Source organism: Elgaria multicarinata, chromosome 11 (genome assembly GCF_023053635.1).
Source record: "Elgaria multicarinata webbii isolate HBS135686 ecotype San Diego chromosome 11, rElgMul1.1.pri, whole genome shotgun sequence".
Taxonomy (NCBI): domain Eukaryota; kingdom Metazoa; phylum Chordata; class Lepidosauria; order Squamata; family Anguidae; genus Elgaria; species Elgaria multicarinata.
Genome location: NC_086181.1, coordinates 21819793 through 21842976, shown reverse-complemented (window position 1 = coordinate 21842976; position 23184 = coordinate 21819793). Strand labels below are relative to the sequence as shown.

The 23184-nt window shown below is 42.2% G+C and overlaps 3 protein-coding genes across 3 annotated transcripts; all 3 read right to left on the bottom strand.

Moving 5' to 3' along the window:
- Positions 1–233: 233 nt before the first annotated feature.
- Positions 234–1169, bottom strand: LOC134405404 (olfactory receptor 14A16-like). The gene has a single exon (XM_063136650.1). It carries the CDS (start codon positions 1167–1169, stop codon positions 234–236), a length of 936 nt encoding a protein of 311 aa, XP_062992720.1.
- A 10954-nt stretch (positions 1170–12123) lies between these two features.
- On the bottom strand, positions 12124–13065 carry LOC134405403 (olfactory receptor 14A16-like). The gene has a single exon (XM_063136649.1). The coding sequence runs from the start codon at positions 13063–13065 to the stop codon at positions 12124–12126; it is 942 nt and encodes a 313-aa protein (XP_062992719.1).
- Positions 13066–22248: 9183 nt separating this feature from the next.
- Positions 22249–23184, bottom strand: LOC134405402 (olfactory receptor 14A16-like). Its single transcript, XM_063136648.1, has one exon. The coding sequence runs from the start codon at positions 23182–23184 to the stop codon at positions 22249–22251; it is 936 nt and encodes a 311-aa protein (XP_062992718.1).

The window sequence follows — 23184 nt, the reverse complement described above, 5'->3', positions numbered from 1 at the left end:
CTGCTGCCATTTAAATACCTCTTTCATACCGCTTACATAGCACAATATCCTGCTTGGTGTAGATGAGACCTCAGTCATGCCTCAAGTAGACACACTGAAAGGAACAGGATAAGTTAGTCACAACAAATTTAAGTCCCACTGGTTTCAATGGATCCATTCTAAACATGGCAATGGCCAGAACTAACCCCTAGAGCTTCTTTGAATAATCTTTAAAACAATGTGGATGTTTGCATTCATGCTACAAGATTTTTAATTTTGGTAGGTATTTTCTGCACAGCTTCTTGGATGTCCCTGTTTCTTAAACTATAAATGATGGGATTAAGAGTGGGTGGCAAAACTGTATAGAAAACAGCAGAAAGCAGGTCCACAGTGCGGGAGGAAAGTGCTTTAGGCTTCATATATGAAAACACAACTGTGACGATAAATATAGAAAAGACAGTCAGGTGGGGAGTGCAGGTAGAGAAAGCTTTGTATCTGCCTTGGACTGATGGGATTTTCAGGACAGCAGACAAGATGTAGCCGTAAGAAGTAAAGATGAGTGCAAAGGAAAAAAAGCTCAAACTGAGCCCAACCACCAAAATCAGAAGCTGGTTATTTTTGGGACTGCTGCACGAAATCATTTGTAACTGAGGTATATCACAGAAATACTGCCCAACTATATTTGTCCCACAGAAGTTTAACCTGAAAGTGAAACTGGTTTCTAAGGCTGCATGTAAGAGGAAGCTTATCCCCGAAGCAGCTGTCATTTGGATGCATGCACTCCTGCTCATGATTAACCTATATTGCAGAGGATGGCAGATTGCAACATAACGGTCATAAGCCATGATGGCCAGTAAGGCAAGCTCAAAACCAACAAGGGTGACCACTAAGAACACCTGAGTGACACACCCAGGAAAGGAAATCACTCTGTTGTTTGTGAGTGAAACGCTCAGGGATTTGGGAACTGTAGTGGAAATGTAGGAGACATCCACAAGTGATAGGTTCACCAAAAAAAAGTACATGGGGCTGTGAAGATGGTGGTTGAGGGCCACCGCTGTAATGATGAGAAAATTTCCCACTAAGGCTGTTAAATAAATGAAGAGGAACATCACAAAATGAAGGATCTGCATGTCACGGTCATCAGAAAATCCCGTCAGAAGGAACTCTGTCACTGTAGATCGGTTGGCCATTTCACTTATTGGGATACTTCTGCAGAGAGGAGGGAAAGGACAGACATTTAGTGAAGGATATAAATTTAGGGACAATATGATTGCTATTGATAACATTGGGGCCCCTTTCAGCAGCCATGAATGAGCTCTTTTCATGTTCTAGCAGTCTGTTAGGCTCCTCTCTCTCTCTCTCTCTCTCTCTCTCTCTCTCTCTCTCTCTCTCTCTCTCTCTCAAACAGCAATGTGCTCATGAATCCTAGGTACTTGTCTCTGTTCAATAGACAGTGGGCATCTTGAGATTCTGCTATACTTTATTTGAACATTAAAAAAAAAAAAACACCAGGAAGTATAAAATGGCCCCTGTCTCAGAAGCAAAATCCCAAGGAGATAGGAAATGGGGAAAAAATATATCACAAACATGGTGCCATACAGTTATTAGAGGAAGTTGCATGGGAAGGGTGCCATCAGTGAAAAGCTGCTGGACAGATCTACACCAAGAAGGATGTAACACTTTGGAAAAGGCTTGAAAATGCTATATGGAATGTGTCACAGGCCCCAACAGTTGTCAAAACTGTTATAAACCATCATTTATTTATTTATTTATTACATTTTTATACCACCCAATAGCCGAAGCTCTCCGGGCAGTTCACGAAAATTAAAATTATGAAGAGCATTAAAAACCCAACAATCTAAAAACACAAATACAAAATACAATATAAAAAGCACAACCAGGATAAAACCACACAGCAAAAATTGATATAGCTTAAAATATGGAATTAAAAAAGCAAAGTTTAAATTTAAGTTAATAGGTGTTAAAATACTGAGAAAATAAAAAGGTGTTCAGCTGGCGACAAAGAGAATACAGTGTAGGCACCAGCCGATCCTCTCTGGGGAGCTTGTTCCACAGCCGGGGTGCCACAGCAGAGAAAGCCCTCCTCCTGGTAGCCATCTGTCTCACTTCCTTTGGCAGGGGCTCTTGGAGAAGGACCCCTGTGGATGATCTTAAGGTCCGGGCAGGCACATATGGGAAGAGGTGTTCCTTCAAATAACCTGGCCCCAAACTGTTTAGGGCTTTGAATGTTAGTACCAGCACTTTGAATTGGGCCCGGACCTGGACTGGAAACCAATGAAGTTGTAGAAGGACTGGCGTGATGTGGTCTCGCTGGCCAGTCCCTGTTAGTAGGTGGGCTGCCGTGTTTTGTACCAGTTGAAGTTTCTGGACCATTTTCAAAGGCAGCCCCACGTATAACACATTGCAGTAATCAAAGCGAGAGGTTATCAGAGCATGGATAACTGTAGCTAGGCTATCTGTGTCCAGATAACGTATATCTAGTAGTTGGTATATCAGCCTAAGTTGATAAAAGGTGCTCTTTGCCACTGAGTTCACTTGTGCCTCAAGTTACAGTTCTGGACCCAAGAGCACCCCCAAACTACAGACCCAATCCTTTAGGAAGAGTGCAACCCCATCCAGGACAGGGAAAACATCACCTCACTGGATAGATGAACCACCCACTAACAGTACCTCCGTCTTGTCTGGATTGAGTCTCAGTTTGTTAGCCCTCATCCAGTCCATTACCGTGCCCAGGCACTGGTTCAGAACAGCCACTGCCTCACCTGGGTTTGATGAAAAGGAAAGGTAGAGCCTGGATATCATCCGCATATTGATAACACCTCAGTCCACATCTCTGTATAACCTCTCCCAGCGGCTTCATGTATATGTTAAACAGCATAGGGGATAAAATAGAGCCCTGTGGAACCCCATGGCTTAGGTGCCATGGCACAGAGCAATAATACCCCAGCACCACCTTCTGAAAATGGCCATCCAAGTAGGAGCAGAACCACTGCAACACAGTACCTCCAACTCCCAGCTCAGACAACCTATCCAGAAGGATACCATGGTTGATGGTACTGAAAGCCACTGAGAGGTCCAGGAGAACCAACAGGGTTGCACTCCCCTGTCTCTCTCCCAGCAGAGGTCATTTCACAGGGCGACCAAGGCAGTTTCCGTTCCAAAACCCGGCCTGAAACCCGTCTGAAGGAAGTGTAGATCCTACACCCTGTATTGTATCCCAGCCAAATGCAACTCCCTTTTCTGCTGGAAAGCAGAACAGACTTCCTTAATTAAAGAAATACAGGGAATTCTATTTACCATAATTCAGTTAGGACATAGCATTTAAGATGCACACTTGAGTCTGCAACAGGGTGAGCATCTTGTGGTTCTCCAGATATTTGTATCTACAACTATCATCAGGTGTAGCCAGTATAGCTAGTAGTGATGGAAGGTTAGGGCAAAAGTTCTGGAGGGCCACTAGCTGCTGCCCACTGGTCTGGAAGTGTTGCAGCCTCGTAATGCCAGCCCAGCACTTTGCTTAACTGCATGCTTGACTAAGTGTTAACTGGGAGCTCATCTACACCAAGCAGGATATTCCACTATGAAGTTGGTATGAAAGTGGTGCATAAAAGGCAGGAGCCACACTTTATAGCAGTATTGAAGTGCACTGACAACTGTTCATATCACTTTCATGCTTTTATATTTTGCTTAGTGTAGATGTGTCCTGGGCCCCAACAGTTGTCAGTGCACTTCAGTACCACTCTAAAGCAGTAGTTTAGATCCCACAGTGCACTTCAATACCACTATAAAGTAGTAGTGTGGCTCCTGTCTTTTATAAACTGCTTTCATACCACTTTCATATATCCTGCTTGGTGTAGATGACCCCCATGTGTGTGGGTTGTACCACCATCTCCTACTGCTGATAAGGCAGAGGAAAAGACTAGAGATAGGGGGTATAGTGACTGTAGAAGGAGGGAGTAAATGGAACCACTTTACTTTACCCTTTGCAGAAATAATTTACAGAGGTTATTGGGTTTGCCCAGGATGTCCAAAGCCTCTGTTAAAGTTGTTGTTAATATTTAAATTAAGGAAAGAGGATTAATTTATTCTCTCCTTGCTGCAACCAGATGTTTAATGGGTCGAGGAGGGGGCAAGTTACCTGTTATTTTTTAATGATGGGAGATAGAAGGACAACAATAAGCCAGGGTTATAAGCTAGGGACTCCTCAATCCTTGCAGTGTCATGGTTTGTGTTCAGCTCTAAGGAAAAGGTGGAACTAATGTTGTAGCGAAAAAAATCATATATATTTTTCTTCTACCACGAAGGAGTCTTTCTTTGATAAATGGTTAGATGGGTCATGTCTGCTTTCTGTTTTCTATTGCACAGCTTTCCAACATTTCCTCCAACCACCTTCACTTCCTGATCTGAAAAGGCCTTGTGGCTCATGGTGACTTCAACTAGGGTATAACTGAAGTGAGGGAAGCTAGGGAGGGTGCAGACTGCAGGAGAAAGGGTGGTGCTATGAAAGACAGGACACACATACATTCCTTGGCCATCTCATCAGTAAGAAAAACCCACACACCCCACCCATGAGAAATTCTCCAAGATCTAAAAAGTTATTTTGCTTAGAACATATTTGTTTCTTAAAAAATTGAAAGATTTTTTTTTTTTTAAAGGAGAAGGAAGAGGAGGAGGACATTTTTGGCAGTGATGTCAAAAGATGAATGTACTGTCTGGAATCCAGAGTAGTGGAGGATGGTGGCTCTGGTGTCAGTAGCACAGTAAATCCGCTCTGGGTTTCAGTCAGAACCAGTCAGAGAGCTTTATCACACCAGCATTATACTGTGCAATCACTGTGAATTACATGCAAAGGACTCAGAAGTTTTCTGCCTTATAATCTGCTTTGACTGGGAAGTACTCCCATGCATCCTGCCTTAATTGTGCAATAAAGCCAAAAGATTCGCTGTATTTAGCCCCTACTTATTGAGTGTATCTTCTGAGCTGCTGCTGGGGTGCAGGAGCAGGATTTTAAACAAATGCTTACATCTGCGTGAGCTTTAAAGATAAAGACACCAAAATTGGCACATTAATAGATATTAAGGACAGCTTTAAGCATACCAAATTTGAATTGAATTGGGTCATCCATTGATTTTTTCTTTTTCTTTTTACATTTCCCCCCTTAAACTCACTTCCTGGCATGCAAAGGATCGCTGTCACCCAGTAGCAAAAACAACAATGGCAAAAGCTTAGCTCTTTGGGGATAATCCAAGGGAAGCAGGTATGTGGAATGAAGCTCAGAAGTCTAAAAGAGTTATCCAATGTGTGAAGCTATCCAAGTAAAGCAGCCATTCACACGTTGGGTAGCTTCTTTAGAGTTCTGACTGGTTCTCACTGAAATCCAGACCAGAGTCACTGCCCTGCTGACATCGGATCCACCAGCCATCACTGAACCAGAATTTTTTTTTCATAGATTTAACTTCTCTGTCAGAACCAACACATTACTACTTATTTTATCATACACCCACACCTTCTTTAAACTGAATGGATTGAAACTGTGCTTCCTATAACCAAACCTGACAATCTACCGTGGTGTGTGCTGTATCTTGGAGACTGAAACCAAAATCTTTTATAAATAGTAAAATACCAAAAACATATCACAAAGCTGGTCTTTAAAAGCTGAACACTATGAGGATTAAATCTTAATGCAAGCTGTAGTCAAAAGAAACAAAAACATCATCATCGTATTAGCCTGATGTATCACCTACAATTCAGCAAATGGTTATCAGTGTTCATTTGAATGCATGTTACTGCCCCATATTAATTGTGGTGTCTTTCTTTTTTTTTTAAAAAAAAAAATCCATTTCTGTACACAACTCCTGCACAATGTATTAAGCACCAAGCTAGATAGACCCTGTCAATGTTATATAGTGGCCCAAGAGAGGCTTGAGACATCTCCTCATTAGCTGATTATTGTGTTGTGAAGGAGGGTCATATACCTGACTGATAGAAAGTGTTCAGCTTTGTGTAATTTATCAATACCTTAAATTAGATTCATCTAGTTCAAAAAATCTCAAGCAATAAAAAAAGACAATTAGGGTACAAGAGCAAGATGAAGGGTGGGAAATCTGGAGCAGGAGAGCAGCAGCCAAATTCATCTACATTGAAATAAAAAAAAATAATGATTTCAAAACTGATCATTGACAGTGCTGCACCTATTCATCTTCAATAAGTTCCCACCTGTTCAGCATTGGTGGAAATGGATATTCCATTTGGCATAAACTATATTTCTCCTATGCCATTCTGAAAATGATTTAAGACTCAGAGATTCTATGGAGGGAAATTATCAGTAGATTGGATCCCAAGACACTTCTTAAACTGAAAATGCTTATTCAACTTGAAGAAGGTTCTCTGGATCCAAACCTTAATTGACCGGAGACTAAATCTCTCTTCATGCCCAACTGCATTGATTTTTTCTGCTTATTTGATCCATTAAGAACTCATTGCATATTTACTAAGTTGCAAAACTATATAGTCCTACCGAGGAGTAAGCCCCAGTGTATGCAGAGGGACATACTTATGAATAAACATGTATGGGATTGCCCTGTAAATATAGTATATTACCTCAAATAGAAATCCTCATTAATTACTAACGTTAATTACTAATATGGATCCCTGTTTAGCAAAACCTGGAGTATGTTTTATTATGCAAAAAACAAACAAAAAACCACCCATATCTCAGCGTCCTATGAATGTAAAACAGAAGTTTTCTCAGCAATGTGGATACTTCTATTAATTATATGAATGTAAGGGATTTTTGCCATTCTTTCAGGATTCAATATAGACATATTGTAGATGCCCCACTGGTATTAATCTTTCCTAAAGAAGAAGCAAAGAAGTAAAAAGCTAAATATTCATCCTGTGCATTTTATCACAGTGTTCAAATACTGATATAATACTACTCTTTGTCAGTCACCTCACACAATTTTTAGAAGTATTTTCTACTGAATGTGACTTATGAAAATGCTCACCTCTTGCTGCACTTGATCCTCTAAGAAAATGTGGGTGTCTATAGGTGACAGTCTGCTATTTATTGGCAGAAATGTGTGTGGTGAAGAGCATTTCTGCTCCCAACAGTGTTTCATGAAATTGCATCACAGAGTTGCCCTTTGGTGATAATTAATGTCTAAGAGCTTTGCTAGACCTACCTTAAAATCTGGTGGTGAGGAGGGGCCAGGCCATGCTAGAAGTAGCGCAGCCTGTCGGCCCCATCTAAATGTCAGATGCGACGGGGTCTAGGAAAGCCATCTGCCATTTTCATTTTCATTTAAAGGGGCCGCGTGTGCAGGAGTGCACCACTGCTAAAGGTAGGTGTTTTTTTTTTTTTAAAAAAAGGGTCCCTTGCTCCCTTTCCCCCCGATTACCTCCCCCACTATCTCCGCTGGCCTCTGATCCTCCCAATCTCCCCATAACCTCTGTTTCCCACCCCCATGTACCCAGCCTTCATTTTCCTCCCCCCCATGTCTCCAGCCTCCATTTCCTGCCACCCCCATGTCCCCAGCCTCTGTTTCCTATCCCCTGATGTCCCCAGCCTGTTTCCTGCCCCTGATGTCCCCAGCCTCCATTTCCCACCCCCGTTGTCCCCAGCCTCCGTTTCCCACCCCATGTCCCCAGCCTCATTTTCCCGCCACCCCATGTCCCCAGCCTCCGTTTCCCGCCACCCCCGATGTCCCAGCCTCCATTCCTGCCCCTGATATCCCCAGCCTCAGTTTCTCACCCCCGATGTCCCCAGTCTCCATTTCCCACCCCATGTCCCCAGCCTCCGTTTCCCACCCCCATGTCCCCAGCCTCTGTTTCCCACCACCCCATGTATCCCGGCCTGCAATGCCTGCCGCCGCTACGTCCCCCAGCCTGCGATGCCCCTGCTGCCACATCCCCTGGCCTGTGATGCCCGCCGCTGCCATGTCGCAGGCTGGTGGACATGGCAGCGGTGGGAACACTGCGGCCCATCCGCCGCTTTTACTGGCTACTCGGTGTAAATACGGTAGTCGGGAAAAGTGGTGGAACGGGCTACACGCCCATGGTCTTGGGCTGAGCCCGAGACCGTGGGGAAAACCGAGCCAAAAGAGGTGCAGGTTAGCCTGGGGCCAGGGAGGTTTGAGCCCTGCCTGAGCCTAGGATCCTCTGTGCATCATTTGGAGCACAGAGATGAGCCTGAGCCTTGCACTAGGCTTATCTGCCATCTAGCAAGGCCCTCAGTCACAAATCTTTCTTTAACTCAGAAAAAGGTAACCTGGGATCTAAGGTAATGTATGTGGCCTTTGGCTTGATTTCATGAGGCCCTCAGTGTCTTACAGGTCCCTGGACATGGCAGGTTCACCATTTCTTCTTGGACCAGCCCTCTGGGAATTCCTTCCGCTTATTTAGTCTGGGAGGATGACAAAGGCAGAAAAAGAGCTTTGGAGTTCTGAGCTCCCAACCAGTTTACAATATAATATATGGTTCCAATACTATATAATTGGCACTGGATGGCAAATTTTCACGGGGATTGCAGGGGGTAAGAGAATCTATAGTGGGGAGAACATATGTGTCCATGGCTGTGTCCAGATTCACATGATGATCTAACCAGTGTTTATGTCACAAAATAAGGTTTGGAAGAAGCCGTATTAGGATTGAAAACTGAACAGATGATCTTGTGTAACTCAATTCTCTTTCTTTCAATATATTTATTGTTAAGAACATATTGTCTAGAAAAAAATATGAAATGGCAACAAATCACATCTTTGTTGTAAAACATATTATTTTCGTTCAACTGGTCAAAGAACTTAAACAGGAGTTACCATTTAATCTTCCAATCCAAAATAAATAAAGTTTTTATAATCATGAAATGCATCATCTGCTGTTACATATGTGTTTACTACCATTAATATGATTTGTCCTCTGTTACATATGCAATTCATTTGCAGTGCAAAACTAGAATTGTCTACTCAGAAGTAACCCCCATTCGTTTTTTTTAATTTAATATATATATATATATATATATATATATATATTGCATATTAGCCACCTGGGCCATTCGCAAACAGATAAAACAATAACATACCCACCGCGAGCTTGCCACAAGGCAGCGGAAGTGCTACAAATAAGAGTAACTAGGATAACAATTGTCCAGGTTATATTTACAATGTTAACCAACATATAGTATTGGATATTAAAATTAATCGTTTGAGACAATCAGTAGTTCCCGGGCCTCCATCGCCCGGTGTACAAATTTCGCAGTCCTAAAATATATATAATAGTCTGTACCAGCCAAAAGAGTAAGGACTACACCTTTAGAAGTCATGAAATTAAACCTGGGAATTAAAGGCTCAAGGTATTGTTTCCTCAGCTCCGCATACCTCGGGCACTCAGTTGGGAAATGAATTATATCCTCGGCTTTAGGGCAACCTGCTGGGCAATCTACATTGGTGCTAGGGTGATTTTTAAAGCGTGACTTCACCTCCATCAGCAGGAGGGAATTTAGCCTGCACCGAGTAAATAGCCATCTCAGCTCTTGTGGCATTCCAGAAGTTAAATATAGGGGAGCCTTTCCCGGAGCAGTAATGATACTCTTATAGAGCCCATTTGAGCGGCTCACTTCGACCGCTGTCATGGATGACTGAATAATGAGGCTTAATCCCCGGAGGTGGATACGGCATTGCAAATTTAAGGGGATAGTACACCAGCACCTCTGCGCTAAATGAAGAAAAGCCCTGGAATTTGAAGGGATGCAAAGTAGGGATGTGCTCCGCTCCGATTAGGAGCGTAGAAGCAGTAGCGGATTGGCCTGCTCCGCCTTACCCAGAGGCGGAGTAGGAGCGGACCGCGGACCCCCTAGAAGCAAGGCGAAGAGAAGCGCCCATTTTTCGGAGCTCCGAGTTCAGGCGGAGCGCTCCGGTCGCCATCTTGAAAACATTTCGCCATAGGATTGCATTGCGGCAAATAATCGCGCATAACTACGTTGTTTTTGAAGCTATCATTCTGAAAATTCTTGTGCACAGAGAGTCGTGGATGGGGGTCATTTTGAGACCACTCTCACCTCTCTGCGTTGTCTGGGTCGCGTGCTATATTTTTGTGAAAATCGGGTCAACCGCGCGGCTCAAACGGCGTTTCGGCTTTTCGCCCATAGGATTGCATTGAGGGAAAGAATCGGGGATAACTGGGGGGGGGGTTAAGCTATCATTCTGAAAATTCTTGTGCACAGAGAGTCGTGGATGGGGGTCATTTTGAGACCACTCTCAACTTTCTGCATCGTACGGGTCGCGGGCTAGACGTTTTAAAAAAATTGGCGGGAAAAATACCTTTTTCAAAGGGCTGAGGGGCAGAGTCAGCTCCCGGTCATGATGATCCCAAAGTTGGAGGAGGGCATAGGCAAAACAGGTAACTTGGGATTCTGGGAAACTTCTCTTTCTTCATCTGAACGGGCTTTTCCCCGTGTTTTTTAACACAGTAGCCCCACCAAATGCACAAACACAACCTGAAATCATATACTAAGCCAAGAATAAGAGATAGAAACACAGCACTGCTCCCCACCCTAACCTTGGTGAACAACTGAATCGATGTGGTGCAAGGGGATGAGCTCCCCTAGGGCATCTCATCGTGGACGTGCCCCCACTCTCTCCTGTACTGGAAGGCCATTAGAGCCTTCCAAAGAGAGTAAAACAGTGGAGCAATGCCTATCATGAGTTGAAGTGAATGGTCACTTTTCAGTGGTGGAGCAATGCCTGTTATGAGTCGAAGTGAGCGTTTTACTTCTTCTCAGAGCTGTTGGTGGCTGTCAGTGTCTTGAACTGGCAGCTACTTCCCCCTCCCCCGGGCACGTCCCCCTATTGCTGGTAAAAGACAGATATAGCCTTTTTAAAAAAATTCTTCTTGCTGTTTATTGAGCAACACTGCTGCTTTTAATTCCACCCCTCCTTTGTTTATTGATTAATTTATTCCATTTTATATGCATTACTGGCTTATCCTTGGCTCACTTCTTTATGCCCCCAGAAATGCCAGCTGCATGCCTGCCTGCCTTCCCTCCGTCCTCCCCTGCCCACCTCGCAGGGATGTTGTGTGTGGGGTGCCCGATTTTCAAAAATTCGCCAAAAATCAGGGGATGATGGGATTGCTTTGAAACTTGGCGTGCGTGTGTATATCCCCATGAGGTGTCATGGTGCCAAACATGAGGTTTCTAACTTGAACAGAAAAAAAGTTGTATAATTTTTTAGCTTTCAATGCAAGCCTATGGGGGGGGAAACGGAGCTCCGGATCCGGATCCGGAGCTCCGGGCGGAGCGGAGCGGAAGTGGGCGGAGCGGGGGCGGGGCGGAGCGGCCCGATCCGGAAAATGGCGGATCTGCAAGTGAAGCGGAGCGGGGGGTCCGTGCACACCCCTAATGCAAAGTTCTCAGTAGCAGTTTGGAACATGGAAAAGAGCAGTTGGACCTGACTAAGAGAAAAACAGAAAATTGTGACATAGGCCACAGCTAGACCTAAGGTTTATCCTGGGATCGTACAGCACCATGTACATTGATGGTGCTATATAAATAAATAATAATAATAATAATGGATCCCCTGTGTGTCACCTAGATGAACAGGTTTGACCCCTGGATGATCCAGAGATAAACCTTAGGTCTAGCTATGGCCTAACTCTTTTGTTGGAGAGTTATTAAAATGAGCCTGAGGAATATATTTCTGAGTTTCATCTGATACATCTCAGCAATTACTCTAGAACCCAGCTATTGCAGCAATGTGAAATGTAGTTGAATCCATGCATATTTACAGAAATCTCTTTCACTCATTATATAAACACAAATATAGCAGTAAGACTTAACATTTTAACTGGATTGAGGAATTCTGTCAGGGGAGGCGGATGATGACTTCAATTTGGTTGGGGTGAAGGTCCCACTCTGGGTTTTAATTACAACCATCCAGAAGTTTAAAAGACTTTGCAGATAGGGTTAAGCACCTTGGATAACTCCTTAGGACTTCTGGCTTTGTTGTAACTAAAAGCTAGAATGGAATTAGAGCCACCAAATTAGAGCTACTAGTTTCCCCTGAATTCTCGACACATTTCTTAACTATGCACTTAGGTGTGTTTTTTTTAATGCATACCTGGAGATGTTCACTGGCATGCTAAGAGATCTTTAATTTTTTGTGGTATTTTCCACACAGCCTTTTGGATATCTTTATTCCTGAAGCTATAAATGACAGGATTCAGAATTGGGGGCAAAACTGTATATAAAACAGCAGAAGCCAAGTCCACAGTGGGGGAGGAAAGTGCTTTTGGCCTCATGTAGGAAAACACTGCTGTGATAATAAATATAGAAAAGACAGTCAGATGGGGAGTGCAGGTAGAGAAAGCTTTATATCTGCCCTGAACTGATGGAATTTTCAGGACTACAGACAAGATATAGCCATAAGAAACAAAGATGAACATGAAAAAAAATGAATCTAAAAAGAGTCCAAGCACCCAAATCAGAAGCTGGTTGGCTTTTGTATCAGTGCAAGAAATCTTTTGTAACTGGGGTATGTCACAGAAAAATTGTCCAATTGTATTGGGTCCACAGAAGTTTAATGTAAAGGTGAAACTAGTTTCTAAGGCTGCATGGATCAGGTTGCTTATCCAGGAAGCAGCTGCCATTTGGATGCATGAATTTCTGTTCATGATTAGCCTATATTGCAGAGGATGGCAAATTGCAACATAGCGGTCATAAGCCATGATGGTGAGCATGGCAAGTTCACCACCAACAAATGTGACCACTAAAAAGACCTGTGTGACACATCCAGCCAAAGGAATCAATTTGTTATTCATCAATGAATTGCATATGGATTTGGGAACCGTAGTGGAGATGTTGCCTATATCTAGTATTGATAAGTTGGCTAAAAAGAAGTACATGGGGCTGTGAAGGTGGTGGTCTAGAGTCACAGCTGTTATTATGAGAAGATTTCCAGCTAAGGCGGTTAAGTAAATGAAGAGGAACACCACAAAATGCAGTATCTGCATGTCACGTTCATCAGAAAATCCCATCAGAAGGAACTCTGTCACTGTAGATCGGTTGGTCATTTCACTTATTGGAATCCTGCTGCAAAAAGGAGTTAAAGAACAGCCAGTTAATGAAGGATATAAATATAGAAACAATATGTTTGTCTTGAAGCATTATAAATATACAACCAAATTTTGGAATCTCCAGATGTCATAAAATAAGGTGCCCTACTTTGAACCACTGGTTTGGACTCTTTGGGAGAAAGGGAAATAAGATTATTCAAACTGAAAAGTTACCTACCAAGTTCTGTATTGCAACTACCAACCTCAAGTGTGGATTTAGAGTTCCAGCAAGTTCCATGGCTTTGTGGTATGGGATCTGTATGTGTGTAGTTTCCTCCACGTTCCTGGGAAAACAAATTGTATATAGTTTCTAATCTTGTGGAGATGCCTTTGTGCCTAAAGATGTATGCATAATATCTCCCTGATCTGACTATTACTGAACATGCAGAGGTGCTGTTAGAAATGTTGATCAATCAGGTCAGCCAACTGGGTGTGATCATTTTCTCTTCTCCACACATCCAGGGGAAGGACTCTCAAAATGTGCTTGAGTTCCAGTGGTTTCTCCATTACCAACCAAAGACCAGTTACCATGGCCATAATTTGAAGAATGTCTTAATTGATCCTGTAAAATGAAAGCCTCACAGATCCTGAGTTTTGGGCCGGATCTACACTACTGCTTTAAAGCGCTTTAACTGCTTTAAAGCACTATAAAACTGTTATAAAGCGCTTTAAAGCAATAGTGTAGATCTGGCCTTGATTACAACAAAGAAAGTTTTCTTCATGTAAAATTATCTTAGCTCTGCTTATCTTACAATATCCCTATGCAGCCTGTAAGTGATAAATAGAAGGTAGCTAGGAGCAGAATACTATTTCTTCAAGCTTCTTCTTCTAGCACCTTACTTTTTCCATGGTATTTCTAGTTTTATTAAGACTAGGGTGAGCATATGAAAAGGAGGACAGGGCTTTTGTATCTTTAACAGTTGTGTAGAAAAGGGAATTTCAGCAAGTGTAGTCTGTATGCATGCAGCACCTGGTGAAATTCCCCCTTCATCACAATAGAGCTGCAGACTATAGCTAGAGTGACCAGATCCAAAAGAGGGCAGGGCTCCTGCAGCTTTAACTGTTGTGATGAAGAGGGAATTTCACCAGGTGCTGCATGTATAACACACAGCAGGAGCAAATGCTAAACATCACGCAACTGCACAAAAACTGAATAACAGCCAAGACAGTGGGGCAAAAGCACTGATATAATATGTGAGCATGAAAGAAATTATAACAAGACTTAGACATATAACATCAAATAACTATAACTATAACCTCAGCATACATATATACATAATGGAATAAAGTTACAAAACCAGAAAAGCTTCAGGGGTGGTGAGTTTTTTGACATAGCTGCTCAAAAATCTCACCACCCCTGATGCTTTCAAAAAACTTGCATGGTCAATCTGCCTTGGAGGACCATCAAAGATGTTTTGGGGCAGAGGGACTATTTAAGAATTGCCTCACCTCTTCACACATGGCACAAGCTTTTTAGTGGTGTAATTATAGTGAGATTCTGAGGAAGCTGTGGCAAAACAGGTGTAAAATCCAGAGTCCTGTAAAGTTTTATCTCGCTCAGCAGTTCATTGCCAAATACATGGACCTGTTTTTGCAACTTTACTCTGTCATGTATATATGTATACCAATATGATGTTATATGTCTCAATCTTGTTATAACTTCTTTTGTGCTCACAGATTATAACAGTCCTTTTATCGCACTGACTTGGCTATAATTCAGTTTTTGTGCAGTTGTGTGCTGTTTAGCATTTGTTCTTGCTGGGTCCCCACAACTGCTGCCTCTGTTTTGGGCTTCTGCATGTATAACACTGACACCTGCTGAAATTCCCTTTTCAATACAACTGTTAAAGATACAGAAGCCCTGTTTGCCTTTCCATATGGTCACCCCAATTTATACTATCAGAAATAACTGGGTTACTTCATACACTGTCTGCATCAGCAATCCCATATTCACATTAGTGTTGTTGTATAATTAAATCCTATACGTTAGGGATGTAAGTATAACTAAAATAATTATATATATATATGTTGTGAATATCAACAACCAGAACAAAAAACACACACTAAATTTTGATTAAAACCATACTTTTCACCCCACCCCATGTCCACAATATCAGAATATAAAACATTCATGTGCAAGCCTTCTTTAAAGGGGGAACTCACCAAGGCTATAGCTTTTTGTAAATGAGAATGCTTTGATTATATATATATATATATATGTGTGTGTGTGTGTGTGTGTATACACACACACACACTTCTATACACAAAACAACAGAAGGTAACTGAAAGCAAAAATCACCTTCCTTACTGCACATCCCAATATTTAAGATCAGTTAACAAAATTCTGAAACATCACAGACCTCATTAATCTACAGTAAGATTTTAAAATTAAACCTTGGATTGGATCCAGATTTAGCCATACTTACAGGAGACCTATTGAAATCAATGGGACTTAGTGATATGCACTGGTTGTAACTGAGCTCACCAAAGTTGTACAAATTCCATCTTAAAGCTCATTTTGATTCGAGTTTGCATCAGATTGCAAGCTTCATTTTATATTTTTGCATAAAAATCAATTCATATTTCTGTGTGTATTTTCCAAATGTATGTCATCCTTGATATATACACATTCTCCTCCCATTGATAAACATATTCCGTGTGTTTTTCCATATGATGGATTTTTAATGTAAATTTCTTTAATGTAACATTTTTTGGGTGTGCAAATCACATTGCAGTCTCGGAAATATATGGACTTCGTACACAGATCACATCTGAGTTCATTTTTGTCATATAAAGTACTAATCGGGAAAACACTGATTATTTATTTATTTATTTAATTATTACATTTATATACCACCCCATAGCCGAAGCTCTTTGGGCGGTTTACAAAGGTTAAATACAGTGAGCATTAAAAACAAATATACAAAAAATTAAATATCAATTTCAAACAACTATTCTGGGGGCCGTTAAAAACTCAGCATATGTGACCTGGCACCGAAAAGATAATGTTGGCACCAGGTGAGCCTCATTGGGGAGATCATTCCATAATTGGGGGGAGGGCACCACTGAAAAGGCCCTCTCCCTGGTTGCCATCCTCCGAGCTTCCCTCAGAGTAGGCACTCAGAGGAAGAACTTAGATGTTGAGCGTAGTACGGGTAGGTTCATGTTGGGAGAGGCGTTCCATCAGGTATTGTGGTCCCAAGCCTTGTAAGGCTTTATAGGTTAAAACCAGAAAAATTAGTTGGAACAAATTTCTCATTAATCCCTAATGGGACCAAGGTAGTCATCATTAATGTGTATTTGCCTAGATGAGGATATCTACACCAATCATCTTGGATTGTATTGCCTTGTCCGTTCTAAACATAAATAGGTAGTTTTATTGATGATCCTCTTTCATGCTAGATTTCAACCATCACATTAAACCCAATTATCTATGAGACATTGTACAGCTTCACCACACCCCATTACTGAAATGCTGAGCATCTTAGGGGCCCTGGTCTTTACTGAGCATGAATTAAGGGTATTCTACTCACCTCTGTTTCTCTTGGAACATGAGAGTATGAATGTGCTGGAGTGTGATCATGTATATAATGCAATGAGAATGAGGAAAGTGAGTCATGTTTCCTCCTTTAGTACTTCAGGGAGTCACACTTTGGAGATCATCAGTGTTTAGTTATGTCATTGCCTTGGGAATGGATGAAACCATTTGTGTCACTAGACTGTGAGAATACTACTGAGTACATTGTTTATTGATCAACTTAGGTAGTCTATGATTACCTCCTACAACCAAAAATACACAGTAAGAGAAGAAACAGCCAGTATGAACAGACAGTAATGATTCAGAACCCCAAACCAAAGCAAGAAAATTCCAGCATTATATATAAGTAAACATTTAAGGTTTTGATCAATCTCAGAGTAGAAAACAAACAGTCCAATGTAAAATCTCCTGAGAACCTTTCTCTGGGGAAATTATTTTTATTCTCTTTGCTTTTTCTGGGATTTTTTGGTGAAATCTTGATGCAAGTATACCATTGCAATTAAGTGTTCATTGACATACAATGACTTGCACAAAGAATTTATTTGGCCGTTTTGCACCTATTGCACCCTCTTACAAATACCACAACAGGAGCTGAAATAAAAAGTGATATAGAATCCAAAACCAAAATTAGATTCTATTAGGGCTGTGCTCCGCTCCATTTCAGATCCCCAAATCCAAAATGTAGTGTGCCGATCCACACCTCTGAAGCCCAGTTCTGAAGTGGATCGGGGGAGGTGTGGACCGGCATGGAGTGGTTCAGAATGGTCTGAAGCGATTTGGTCCATTCCAAAACTCAGGGTGCAGGTAAGTGGGAGGAGGGGGCTTACCTGGTACCGGTGCCGCCAGTCTGTGCAGTGATGGCGGTGAAGCCAGGTAAGGGGCAGGGAGAGGGGGGCTTACCTGCGCCCATCGTGGTCTGGGCGGCAGCTTCAACTGAGGCTGTTGTGTACAACAAATGTCTATATTAGCTTCGGCTATTGGGTGGTATAAAAATGCAATAAATAAATAAATATTAGGTAAATTTGCATATGAAAATGCAGAGATTAGGGCAAATTGCAGGCAACATGTTTATGTTATAGGAAATTGCATCAAATAATACATGTTTTTTTTTGTGGATAAGGAAATGTTATTATTCACTCATCTTTGCTGAATAATTAATTCCTTATTGAGATAACTATGGAAGTAGTGGATCAAGAGCGATTCTGGTGCCCACTACCAGGACATTAATGTGTTTATTGGAACTTCTGCACAGACAAAATGTGTACCCCTGAATGTGTTTAGGCTATTGGGCAGTACCAAAGTGCAATAAATAAATAAATAGGATCCCCTTCACAAGATTTATACTCTTTAGTTTTCTAGAGTCCTCATCAAGGATATTGGAACTTATATGCATTTGGGTGAAAACACAGTAGTTGTTGTTTAAGCAGTTGTTGTTTAAGTGATTAAATGTACGAGTCACCTTTCTGCCTAAAAAAGCCTATAAAGAAAATTACAATTTAAACAATTTAAAATCTGTTTAAAAGCTTTTTTTAAAAATTGTATCAGGAGAGAATTTCAACAAACCGAGTGTAGAGCTAATACTTTTGAAATACTAAAAAGACACGCAGAAACAAAATAATATTAGAAGCCTTTCCAAACTAGGTGTGTCTTTTGATGGAAAATTCAGCCCTTTGGAGGCTTGCCAGACTTCCCAGATGAGTCCAACTAGGCTTGCCTTTGCAAGCCATGCCTGTAGTTTCCCAAAATGCAGGGCACTGTTTACTCTTTTTTTGTCTGAGACATAATTTACACAAACACAGATTTACTCAGATTATGGCCAGAAATTGCACAAATTTGCACAAATAATGGCCATTGAATGTATAATTTGTACAAAAGTCTTTTTATGTAGTAAATAAATATGGAAATTCTGCCAGCTGGCCTAACTTGGTGCACACTGAATCAGGCCCAGTGGCAAAAAGTAGAACAGAGTCAGGGAGCGAGGTGATGAAAGCTCATTCTCCACACACCACAACCAGATTTCTCTGACATCCATTTCCAAAAATGGTCAAAATAAGAAGCCAGCCTAACCTCTCTTGGGAGACAATTCCAGATGGCACTGCCAAAGAGAAGGATTTCTCCCATGCTCCCATGAATCTAAACTCTTGGTGATTGGACACACAGAAGGCCATCTGAATAAGGTCTTTGGCGTGTTTCTCAGAAAGCTCCTGCTTTTGATGGGAGACAAATGACGAAGCCTGCTAGGTAATCCATAAAGCTTTTATTAAACAGCAAACATCTCTTCTACCTGAAGAGAGTCTAATATCTTGGAAACTTCCCCCTAGGCAAAACTGAGACAATTGTCTGACCAAGGAGAACAGAAAGCCCCTTCCCAAACACCGATAACTTCAGAGAGCCTGGTGTGGAGGCAGGTTCTGGTGCAATCCTAGTCGGACTGACTTTCTCATGCCTTCCTTCCACTCTCTGTGTTTTAGCTTCCAGTGGACCCTAGCATCAGCTAGTTTGTCGGAGCTCTCTTCTCCGGAAGAAAGCTCACTTCCCACCGAGTGCTTAGGATTTGGCCTAGAGGAGATAAGCTCTGGAGAGGGCTGACTCCCAGCTGGTGAATCACCCATGAGAGCTTCCTCCCCCACTGGTACAGGCTGGCTCGTGTCTGGCGCCACCTCCTCTAGGTCCAAATCGGATTCTGACTACCTGAAACACCTTCTCCCAAAACAGGGGCAGTAGGGTTAGACATGTCAGTCTTAAACTATAGGCAGTTTCACATGGATGAGAGTGCCTTTCAGATACTTTCAGATACCCTAGCAACAAATCACTCCTGGCTTTTATATTATGATTTGTATAAACCATACCTTCAATTCTCTAAGGAAAAAGATTGACAGCCGATGTATGGTATCAGACAAGTATAAGAGGGTCATCAGAGAGTGTGCCAGAGAACAGTCTGTCCACCTCATTCTGCACCAGTTGCAATTTCTGTTCAAGTGCAGCTGAATGCAGAATACAAACTATTCCTTGCTTTCCTTCCTCATATGTAGAGCTTAAAGATGGGGTGACTGAATAACACTAGATTCTCACAACCATTGTAATGACCAGGAAGGGATGGACTCAACTGACTGGACAGCAGTTGATACATGTGTGGCTCAGTGTGACCTGTTTCACAGCAATCCAAGCTGCTGGTAATACAGTGTGTGTGTGTGTTAATGTGTGTCGGGGTATAGAGCCTTGGTGGGTGCAATGTGCCAAGGATACATAAAAACACATTTATTTATTTTTGCCACAAGGTGGAGCAGCTCAAATATGCTACAGAAACTAATGCCCTGCTCAGAAAAGTTTAGGTCTTCAGTTGTGTATGTGATTCTAATATTATACAATCAGATATGATCTGTATGGATCAGGCCCTGACACAGCTTAAATCCATATCCAAAATGAACAAAGAGTTCATTATACGGTGACCATATGGAAAGAGAACAGGGCTCCTGTATCTTTAACAGTTGGACAGAAAAGGGAATTTCAGCAGGTGTGATTTGTATGCATGCACCACCTGGTGAAATTCTGTCTTCATCACAACAGTTAAAGCTGCAGGAACCCTGTTCTCTTGAACAGATACAAAAGAGAGCAGGGCTCCTGCAGCTTTAACTATTGCGATGAAGAGGGGAATTTCACCAAACATTGCATGCATACAAATCACACCTGCTGAAATTCCATATACCAGATGGCCAAAAAGTAGGTATACAGTTGTTTAGAATGTTGATGGGGGGGGGGGGGGAGAGAATGTGTGAGAAAAGATGTATGGGTGGAGTCAGAATGACAGTTGGGAAGAGTGACAGGTGGTGACAGGTGTGGAGAGTGAGGCCCAAAAGTAGGTATACAGTTGTTTAGTTGTTGTTTTTACTGATATTGTGAATGATGGCAGCGAACTTGAGTCAAGAACAAAGAAAGTGGATTCGAAAGCAGTACTGGAACACTGAAAATGCCGAGTGGGTGCGCACAGCGTGGCAAGAAGTATCTGACACTCCTCCACCACGTCTGACAATTTGTCGTCTTAGAGATAAATTTGAAGCAATAGGTGCAGTGGCTAATGCACCAAAATCTGGCCGTCCTAGGACGACTATGACAGAGGAAAATGAGATGAGAGTCGCTCTGACATTTGTGAACAGTCCGAAAAAGTCCACACAACATGCGTCTAAGCAGCTTTCCATACCTAGAATGTCCTTGCAATGCTTAATGCGTAAATTGAAATTGAAACCATACCGTCCAAGACTGTTACATGGTCCTCTGGAGGATGACCCAGACCTCCAGTTGTAATTCTGCGATATGATGCATAAGTAAATCTCTAACGAACCAGACCTTCTTGATAAGATCATCTGGTCAGATGAGGCTTCTTTCAAGTTGTCAGGCCACGTGAACAGGCATAACTGTGTGTATTGGACAGATGAAAATCCTCATTTGACTATCACATCTCAATGAACCAGCCAGGCATCACAGTGTGGGGTGCACTGTCCAGTGAAGGTGTTGTAGAACCAGTTTTCTGGTTTCATATATGAAACATGTGTAACTGAAGAATTCTCTTTCACTAACTTTGGAACTCTCCATTAAGCAAAAATCCTGCAGCCTTACTGGGGCTTTGAGTTCGGGAGTCCTTGTGTGTTTACAATTGGTACAACACATGCACTCCCTCCCAGATTTTTCTGTCTCCTTCCCATATGTTTTATTTGCGCTGCCAGTAGATGGCACTGTTTTATTGCCTGGTTTAGCAGTATTACCACATTTTGGGTGATTTACAAAATGGCACATTCCCACTTGAAAATGATAAAGAGACATTAGGGGTTGACAACGTCATGAAAAGAAGTATTTTATTTGGAGTATTTTATTTCCATAAAATGACTATTTCTGTGATTTTATAAGCACTATATTATCTGTACATTTAGGCATGTCTACACCAGCCATTTATCTCAGGATTATCCCAGGAACATCCCTGTGCATCCAAGGCCTTAGTTAGACCTACCTGTTATCCCGTGATGGATTGGGAAGATCTCATGTTGTGTTTAATGCGAGATCCCTCCTCTGTTTACACGTGACGTGTGATGACCTCAGAATCAGAGGCCTTGCGCCCACCATTTTTTTTAGATTAAAGGGCCAGCAGCACACAAATGCTCGTGCGCAATTTAAATTACTTTCCCAGCTCCTCTCACCCTACCCCCAATGGGCGCAGAACTCCTGAGGAGCACTGCACCCCATGTGCAGCTCCCAGCTCCTCATGAGGAATTGCACGTAGCCAGGTCAACTAGCGGCAACTGGCCACACATTCCACCGTCTCGGGTTCAGCCCAGGACCTCATAAAAACCAAGGCCAAAGGGGAGGGCTATATCCTGGGGCAAGGGAGCGATCATTCCTCCTTGATCCTGGGATCCCCTGTGCATCATGTGGACACACAGGGATGTCCCGGCAATCACCCCGGGATAAAGCCCTGTCTAGTTATGGCCCAAATGACACACAGGGGATCCCAGGAGCAGTCAGGGACAATCCCTCCATTTTTCTGGGATAATCCTTAGGCGTAGAAAGGGCCATAGTGTTTGTAGGGATACATGTGGATGTCTGCCATCATGCTAGAAGATTTTATTTTTTATTTTGGTGGGTAGTTTCAACACAGCTTTTTGGATGTCCCTGTTCCTGAAGCTATAAATGAAGGGATTCAGAACTGGGGGCAAAACTGTGTACAAAACAGCAGCAACCAAGTCCACAGTGGGGGAGGAAAGTGTTTTGGGCCTCATGTAGGAAAACACTGCTGTGATAATAAATATAGAAAAGACAGTCAGGTGGGGAATGCAGGTAGAGAAAGCTTTGTGTCTGCCTTGAACTGATGGAATTTTCAGGACAGCAGAGAAGATGTAACCATAGGAAACAAAGATGAATATTGAAAAAAATGAGTTGAAAGTGAGCCCAATGACCAAAACCAGTAGCTGGTTGATTTTTGTATCCGAACAAGAAATCTTTTGTAACTGAGGTAGATCACAGAAGTACTGCCCAATTGTATTGGGCCCACAGAAATTTAATGTGAACGTTGAAGTGGTTTCTATCACTGCATGAATTAGGCTGCTTATCCAGGAAGCAGCTGCCATTTGGATGCATGCATTTCTGTTCATGATTAGCCTATATTGTAAAGGATGGCAGATGGCAACATAACGGTCAAAAGCCATGATGGTCAGAATGGCATCCTCACCACCAACAAATGTGATCACTAAAAGTATCTGTGTGACACACCCACCCAAGGAAATCAGCTTGCTGTTCATCAGAGAATTGCTTAAGGATTTGGGAACAGTAGTGGAGATGTTGCCAATATCCAAAAGTGATAGGTGGACCAAAAAGAAGTACATGGGACTGTGTAGATCATGGTCTAGGATCACAGCTGTAATAATGAGGAGATTTCCCACTAAGGCTATTAAGTAAATGAAGAGGAACATCACAAAATGCAGAATCTGCATGTCACGGTCATCAGAAAATCCCATCAGAAGGAACTCTGTCACTGTTGATTGGTTGGCCAT

What these genes read in the sequence shown, in the direction of transcription:
- LOC134405404 (XM_063136650.1), bottom strand. Translation starts at nt 1,169, where the DNA reads ATGGCCAACCGATCTACAGTGACAGAGTTCCTTCTGACGGGATTTTCT.
- LOC134405403 (XM_063136649.1), bottom strand. Translation starts at nt 13,065, where the DNA reads ATGACCAACCGATCTACAGTGACAGAGTTCCTTCTGATGGGATTTTCT.
- LOC134405402 (XM_063136648.1), bottom strand. Translation starts at nt 23,184, where the DNA reads ATGGCCAACCAATCAACAGTGACAGAGTTCCTTCTGATGGGATTTTCT.